General features: G+C 38.0%; 1 protein-coding gene across 2 annotated transcripts; it reads right to left on the reverse strand.

Moving 5' to 3' along the window:
* Positions 1–4,228: 4,228 nt before the first annotated feature.
* On the reverse strand, positions 4,229–8,049 carry LOC122978165. 2 transcript variants are annotated; one of them, XM_044345598.1, is made up of 4 exons: positions 7,940–8,049; positions 7,675–7,759; positions 7,119–7,454; positions 4,229–6,022 (listed from the first exon to the last, which is right to left on the reverse strand). In XM_044345598.1, exons 2-4 carry the CDS (start codon positions 7,739–7,741, stop codon positions 5,661–5,663), a joined length of 765 nt encoding a protein of 254 aa, XP_044201533.1. In that variant the 5' UTR covers positions 7,742–7,759; positions 7,940–8,049; the 3' UTR covers positions 4,229–5,660. The 2 variants fall into 2 exon arrangements, with proteins under 2 accessions (XP_044201533.1, XP_044201534.1); XM_044345599.1 differs by having other exon boundaries at positions 7,923–8,011.
* Positions 8,050–8,732: the final 683 nt, after the last annotated feature.

Raw genomic sequence — 8,732 nt, forward strand, 5'->3', positions numbered from 1 at the left:
TCTGTTTGCTGTGAGGCTTTCTACAGGCGGTGGCTTCAGATAAACAGGTTCATCTTTCATTCACATAACAGTCTTTGTCGCTGGTCTCCAGCTGCTGTTAATAACTGGAGCATCTGAGATGACGCATAGCTTAGGAGTGTATATTGTATGTATGTTTATTCATACCTTTCAACGCTTCTACTTCTTCTGCTGTAACATAACGAGACACCGCATCCTCTCAGTGTAGATGTGAAAGCAGCTGAAGCATAGCTCAGTCTTCCCACTGGGTTATTCATGTATTGATCTCTCTAAAGCAGCCTTTCAGGAGTTTGGATCATCTCTGAATGGACACAAAATGGATTAGTTTGTTCTCTGAAAAGCTTGTGGAAAAAAAAAAGAAATCATAGGAGAATAAGAAGGCAGTGTTAAAATGAAGTCAGTGTTGGCAGCATCGGCAATGTTTGAGTCACTGATCTGCTATACGTTAATCATGGTGTGGAGGAGGGATGAAGTGTTAATTAAACCTCCTGTGCTGTCGCCTTTGATATTTACAGAATGTTCACAGACATTATGGTTCATTCAGTGTTTGAGCCGCCGTTGCTCTATGTGTAGCTGTGACCTACTAGCACATACTGTGTAAACTGGAGCAGTAAGGGAGAGTGTTGTAAAATCACGTTGCTGCTTTCAGTCGTGCATTTTACTTAAGAACAGTTGTAACGTACATGTATTTTACGGAAAAACACTTAAAATTAGCTTCACCTCTAACAACAACAACATTAAAATACCGCTTACATGTTAATGCATCAATAATAATGATCCATTCATTAAATGATTCTGCATAATGAGTACTTTTACTTTTGATACTTGATGTTCATTTTGTTTCCAATAGTTCTGTAGTTTTACATATGTCCGATTTTGAATACAAGACTATAATAGGATAATAGAGAATTGTGACATTGCTTAAAGTCTCCCTACACTTAAAACTGTGTTTTGCTTATTGTTGCTTCAGTTGTTTGAGCCTCACTGTGCAGAATGATGTGCAGAGTTTGACACAAGAAGACCGTCTGTGCTCATCAAAAATATGAGTTTGACATCACAACTTTGAATTTAGCAATATTTGCATATTCAGAGATGTAATTTTAAGGATTTTAATGAGGTAATTGAACTTTTTTGTGTGGAAAAAACCATATCAGACACAAATAATTATTCCAAGCAGAGTAGTTTTATGTATCTGATCAAACTTTTCTCTCATGCTCAATTGAATGGAGACATACAGTGCTGTAGGTTAAAAAAATACTGATGTTTCTTACAGTTTAAAACATGTCAGTGCATTTTATAAAACATGTATAAAGTGTGTTTGTGTGTGTGTGCAAATGATATGTGATCTATGAAAGATTGAAAAGTGTTGAAAATAAAGCTTTGTAGCACCCAGAAAACCACGATGAAATCCACAAAAACTGCGCCACAACTGTCACCAACACTGATCCTTGTGTACATCAGTTCTTGTGGCAATTAATCTCAAGCCAACTCCCATTTACCGTAACCTTAGGTAACAGGCTATCAGTGCTTCACATAAATCTCAGCTGTTTGTTGACAGAATCTGGCTTTTATCGCCCCTCTCCATCCCTCCATCCCTCCGTCTTCTCGCTCTCTGTCCCATCTATTCATCCTGTCTCGCTGTTTGTCGGTCAGTTAGTTTCTTATCTTTTCTCTCTCGGTCTGTCCACCTCCCTCCTCCCTCTGCTCATGTGTATGATATAACCAGCTGTGGTCGCTCACCTGACCAATGACCACCAGGCTGTCAAGGTGATAATGTAAACCTCTCTGAGAGGAGATAACAGCCCACTGGGATAATTGGCCAGACACAAACATGCACACAAACACACACACATAGAAGAAGCCAGAGGAACACAGTGAGATGCCTCTTAGTTACCATGGGAACTTGACCTGAAGCCCCTGTATACACACACTCACACACACACACACACACACACACACACACACACACACACACACACACACACACACACACACAACTCAGTGAATAGACCGAGCACCCCCCACTGTGTACTTTGTCCAGACAAGGTGCTCGCAGGAGAGGCAAACTTCAAACATCGAGAGATGATGTAACAAGGCAGCAGGGCCACTTGCAGAAACACAGCCCAGTTTCCTGCTGGTCACTTACAACAACAGAAGAACTTCCATGCCATTATAATTATGTAAATGTAACAATGAATCTAAAAATAAAACCATATGCCTCAATATGTTAACAAGTAGGTTTATTGTGAGATAAACAGTCTTTACACAAACAACATAATTCATTCATGATTAAACAAACTGTTGCACAGTGAAAATCTCCTCTGGGTTAACTTATCAGTGACTTGGCCCTATTGAACCCTGCAGTCTTGTGTCAATATAAAGAGCAGTTTGCAGACACTATTTGTCCAGGTTGACTGTGAAGTGTGTCACTAGGTCCCTCTTGTGGTAAGAAGTAGATGTTACGAATGTATATATATAGAGAGAGAGAGAGAGGTAGTGATGCAGTTTACCCTGAATAACTAACGAGATTGAAGTGTTTTACCTGAATATTTGGACTACAAACTAGAGAAGCATCACTTTGGCATTTGAGAGCAACTTAAAGCCTTCCAAACTGCATCCACATCTGCATCTATGATCAAGCAATGTGATTTGGTTTTGTCATAAATGTGTATGTTTTGCTTGCTATTAACACTTTTTAACAAATATTTAAAAAAATATGCATTCTGTCCCATCTAAAAGGCTTTAATTCACCCCTGACTTCAATATAACAAATATATATTCCATATATATTATATGCTATATATTATATATGGTCATAATATAAGAAAGCAAATTACTGCAAATTTCAAAAGTATAACTGCTGGGCATAAGATGCCTCCTACTTCACTGTAAAGTCCATTCTCAGTGTTTCAGGTTTCCACATCAAATTTCTAGAAGTTGCATACTCAACCATGATTGGCTTCCATCTAGTTGTGATGTCACAAAATTATGATTGTAGGCATACCCCTTAAACTCAGATTTAAGGTGAGAACAGAGAAACTTTCCCGCTGCAGTAGATGAATGTGAACAGCCTTGTGTCAAACTTTGCACCAACTCAGATGTTGGTTTGTTTGCACATTTTCCCCCCAGAGATGCATCAGTAATCAGCAGACATGTTGTTATAGGTTCCTTTTTGGTGCACAATAAAAGAAATGAACGTGCCTGCTCTCAAGCAGACATCAAAGAAATAAGAGGAAAGCCGCAGAGTCATGATTTTAATGCAATCTTTTATTTCAGTTTCTTACGATTGATGTTTCAGTGCACTGCCTTCTTCATTATGCAGAGATGCACATATATTCATATATATACATATGGTCACATAAGCTGCCTCAGATCATTAGTTGGGTGTTTGGAAATGGAAATTCATGTACAAATGTTTTTTATCTTTTTTCATTCGCTTTAAACATCAAAACTATTTACAGTGATCAATTTAGAGTTCCACTTTTCTGCATCCAACAAAAAGAGAAATTACACACAAGTAGAACGAATGAGAAACTTGCCTGTAAGCAACATTCACATCAATAACATAATGTCATAGATAATCAAACCGCTCCCATTTAAGCACATCACTGTGATTGTTCTAAAGGTGAATTAAAGAGTTAATTTAAAAATATACAGTTATGGTGGCTCAGTTTGTAAAAGCATTATGTTTTGTGAGTATTTATGTAAATAACTTTAATTTTGCTGTGCCAAATATTTGGGAGGCATAAGTAGAGAATATCTAAATTTGCCTTTAGTCAGTTGTAATATTTCACAAACATGTCAGTAGCAATATTTCTCATAATTGTGATTTTAGGAGCTCATTTCACCACCCAGAACACATAAAAGACAACAACACATATATTCAAGTTTTCAGTGTATCTGGGGCATGTGTGTGTGTGTGTGTGTGTGTGTGTGTGTGTGTGTGTGTATGGATGTGTGTGTGTGTTTGTCTGATCTTTGTCTGGATGCATCCATGTGTGCTGGAATAGTCAAGGTGACCTCGTACCCATTCACCCAGTGGGCTCTCAGGCGCAAGACCATCTTGCTAAAAGCTCACGCTGCCCCTGCGTGGCACCGATTTACTGACACCATTAGCAGAGAGTCAATCTGACTTAAAAAGGCTCTCACAAGAAAGTCTTAAGGGGTTGCACTGAACCGTTTAAAAAATAGTTTTAGCCTCGGAGTTGAGTTTGTACTCCAGCTTCGAGCTATACTCGCAAAGACTTGAGTGGTGAGTGACACGGGACAAGATGGGAATATCTACTGTAGGACACTGACTACTGGTCATGTAGCTTAAAGTAGACAGTTTTGTACATTAGTCTGCGTGAAAACTAGACATGATCTCTCATTGCATGTTCTCCTACACTCCATTAATTGACTGAATGTCAGTCGTCATGTCCATCTTGGTGGGTGGTTTCATCCAAATTTACAAAAAATATCCTGTCCTCGTGTATCTCAAGTGTGTCTATCCATGCAGAGAGTTGTCCGTTTATTTGAGATATCTGCCTTCACAATGGAAATGAATATAATTTTATTTGTGGTGCATTAAAAAATTCAGTACCGACACTTATAGAAACAGTGTTCACATCACTCTGGATAATACACAGACCTTTCTGAGGACAGGTCATTGGAACTACTTTCTATACAAGAAATAGTCCCTTTGAAAACTGTTGATTTTTTTTTAAAAAATGCCATCGTTTGATTCTGTGAGAATCAAAATTATTAAATTAATTTTATCTTGATGGTATCAGAGTTTCTTCAAAAATCCAATGATGGATCGCTCAAAACAAATAAAACCAATCCTATCTGTAGGTCCAGATACCATTTGAAGTAGGTGAACCAACCCTTTAAATACACCACATGAATCACTGATCACAACTAGTTCACCAGAGGGCAGCATCCTACCATGAACCACAGACAGAGTTGATGTATGACTGGAAATCCCCGTGTCCGGCTACCGTATCTTCTATTTCACACACACACAAAGACATACAAAGGCTTCTGTGTTTCTGCGGGAAATTTACAGCTGATCTCATCTTTTGACGTCTACATTCTGTTAAAGATCTAAAGATTTTCTCGTCATAGTGGTCTTGCAGAAAGCGTGCATTCACACAGCTAATCACACATTGACAACCAGCCTGTAGACACATGGCGGATACGCCTGTCAACAGATATTTTCATCTCACTTTCAGAAATAAATACATACTCCCGAATAGCTTGAGGCTAAATTGAACACATAGCTCCTCAAATGCTCCTGTGTGTGTATGTGTTGTTTTCTGAGAGAGTGTAATGGAACCAATATACCCTGCTCCCTGATCCGTGGCTCTCTATCAAAACAAAATAACAAAGATGTTTTTATACAGCATAGTGATGATGTGTTATCTTGTTATCACCTTTCAACAGTGTGTTATTTCCTTATTCACTTCAGTAAAAAGTTAAAGGGAAGTATGATAAAGCTTTGGACCATGCAGAGTTACTCACTTAACTGATAGTGCTGATGCCCCAGATTTTGAAAAGAAAAAATCAATCTCAGTACCTTATTGTTACTAATCAATGTGAACCATTGCTTCGCCCTGATGTCTTATCACAATCCGTGATGTAGATTTACTTTGGCAAATCCATTATGTCAGTGAGACAGCAAGTAAGATTGGAATATATAAAACTGTCCTCAAAGCTCCCTCTGACCCGGTTCCACTCCTGACCCGGAATTTATGATTCTGCACCAAAGTACTTGCAATGTATCTACCAGATTTGGTGCTCATCAAGGAACAGTTGAAGGGCAGATCTGAACCTTTCCACTCCAGTTGACTGCGGATTGTCAGGAAACCCTCTCCCTCCACTTGTTTACTAGTGTGCATCAGAGACTCATCTGAGAGATTGCGGGAGCCGTGAAACCAGTGCACCTGTCCGTCTGGGTAGACATGGCTGAATGTGCAGGAGGGACCGTGACTGGTCACAACACCTGTAGCGATCCCAGCACACTCTAAGGGGAAGACCATGAGAATAGTTTTCAATCAAATATACATCAGTCACAAAGGAGCAGTGGTGGAAAGTAAATTTTCTCTTAACTGCAATTTTAAGGTACTTGAGTGTATCCATTTTAAACTACTTTATACTTTTGCTACATTTTAATGGTAAATGTTGAACTCTTTACTCCACTAAATTTATTTGACAATCATAGTTACTTTGCATAATGATATTTTACACACTAAATGATGGTGACTATATAAAATATTTTAATTGATCATAATGAAAAATAATACATTGTATTGTAGTTTACATTACTTCAAAGTCAACCAGTTGCTACATTAAATAACATTGTTATGAGACATAGTGAGTCATAATGATTTGTAAGTAATAAATGTTAGTTGATAACAGGTTCTTCAGTGACAATAAACCACCTAGTCTTCATAAAAATGTCAGTATATCATTTAAAAAAAAAGCTTGTGGGTCTCAATTTCTAATAAGCTGTTAAAGGATAGATTCACAGTTTTTCAGCCTTGTTCGTACTGACCAGTAGAAAATCCCCTGAAGCCCCGTGTTATTGTTATCTGAAGATAATGAGACTTCAGCTATCTTAGTTAGTCAAATAAAACTGATATCTTCCAGTTATCAGTACTTGTAATAAAAAATTCCCCTCTGTGTTTCCATGGACAGTGTTTTCCTTTTCAGCTGCAGCGGAAGGATTGTTAAGTAATTTGGCACTAAAGAGACTGTAACTTGATTTGAGTAATTTGGATGGCTGAAGCCTCATATTAGCTTAAATTTGAAGCTAAATATTCTATACTAGTGCATCAGTAGTAACAATCAAATACGATAATACACCACTGTGGCTGATTTTTTTTTCTGTATTAGTTTCGGATACTTAAGTATTTTACATCATGGCATTGTTACTTTTGCATAAGTAAAAGATCTGTCTAGTTATTCCGCCACTATAATGGAAGAAAAGTTGCTAAAGAGAAGCAGACTGACCTTTTGCATTTTATAGATTTATGATCAATTCAGCAGTTTTAAAAACAGTGTTATGAAATGTTTGTCTTAGTTTTAATGTGTGCATAAGATTAAATGTGGACTCTGACCTTGTAACTCCACATTTGTAGATGCAGATTCAGCTCCCTTGTTAGAGCGAAGTTTGCACTTGTAAGGGCTTGAGTGTCTGGTCTCCAGTGGCTGCACTTTTGGAAAAATAAGGGACAGTTGTCCATTTTCATACTCGCAGTGGAAGTCACTTTGTGTATTTAGATTGTTTGTGGTCACTTTTTCATCACTGTTCACAAAACATAAAGAATTGTTTTGGGACCACTCCATATGTTTGATTGACAGTCCCTCCAGAGATGAGGACACTTTGCAGCTGAGAGTAACCTGCTTGCCGCACTCTGCAATAACCTTGGGACTGACATCTAGTGTCACCAGTTCTGTAGACAAAGACATAAATATTGCACTGAGATTGAATAAGAAACAAAAGCTGCTTGTTGGTTCTTTTAGCATTATTATCAGTACAATCACACTGTGGTATCTTACATCATTAGAATATTTTTTTCTCTAGTGTAGCTCAGAATTTGTCTGCAATACATTTGTGACAGACTTTCCTTTGAAGATTAAGAGTTTAAACTAGTTTAAACTAGTCTGACGTACCTTGTGTTGTAAGACTTAACGCAGTTAGGAGCAAGAAAAGTATATGCAGTGTTGTGAACTCCATCATCAGCTCTCTTGCATTTCACTGTAGTATGGAAAACAAGCACATTAAACACATCTACAAACAAAATGATACAGTACGTGAAGTTTTTTGGTTGTTTTGTGTTTTGCAGGCAGGTTAAAATCTCACCCTTAACACGCTAATTTACCATTTTTATTTTAAAAAGCACTATGTTAGTAAGTCTTACATTTGAGTAGAACTGACCTCTGGAAGTTTGTTGCTTCTCCTCAGCTCTTCGCCAGTGCCTGTACTCTCCGATTCTGATTGATTCTATCCTTCAGACTTGTCCCTAAGTGCAGAATGATGTTAATGATTAGAGAATTATGACGAGGAATAACCAGAGAGGCTGTGGCTTATCAAGGGTGTGTACTGAACAACTAGGGGACTGGAAGTGTGCCGTTTTTTGTGTGTGTTGGGGAGAGTGAGCGTGTCAAGCTTGAGAAAGTGAAAGGAACAGACAGACTAGGAGTGAGGGCCTATTCATGAGGCAGTAAAAGCTGCCAAAAGAGGAGACTTTGTACTACTGCCTTTGATGTGGTGCAGCAGTGTTCTGCTGCTTCATTTCACTGTGTTCATCTTTCATATTGATTTTTTCCCATGAAGTCATATTGTTTAAACTCCATGGCAATATCCACAGGGGGAAAGTTTTAATCTATACTGTTCCCATGAATCATTCTCACTCAGTTAAGGACTCCATTATGTCTTACTGTAATGTCATTAGTCATTTAATCTAAAGCAGTCATGATCATGGAAGAAATTGAGATATCAATCAAAACTGAAGTCCTTTCACAAGGCACACAAGTGGCAGGTAAGTGACTGTAAAGACTGTTTGGTAAGAATACACTGACATCTTTTTGTGGCCTTCACACAGTATACTCATATCTACTTCTGCTTTAAACACCTAACCAAACAAGGAGAGGAACAAAGGATGTGCTATCTTTTATTTATTGCATTGTGAGTAGTTACTAAGGATCTAGTGAGGAACGAATCAGTAACA

This window comes from Thunnus albacares, chromosome 3 (genome assembly GCF_914725855.1).
Source record: "Thunnus albacares chromosome 3, fThuAlb1.1, whole genome shotgun sequence".
Taxonomy (NCBI): Eukaryota; Metazoa; Chordata; class Actinopteri; order Scombriformes; family Scombridae; genus Thunnus; species Thunnus albacares.

Bases quoted from the DNA above. Each gene is read 5' to 3' on its own strand.
- LOC122978165 (XM_044345598.1), bottom strand. From the start codon at position 7,741: ATGATGGAGTTCACAACACTGCATATACTTTTCTTGCTCCTAACTGCG. The intron at 7,455-7,674 runs GTACGTCAGACT...CTTTGTCTACAG, and splicing joins GTTAAGTCTTACAACACAAG to AACTGGTGACACTAGATGTC. The intron at 6,023-7,118 runs GTCAGAGTCCAC...TCTTCCCCTTAG, and splicing joins TACAAATGTGGAGTTACAAG to AGTGTGCTGGGATCGCTACA.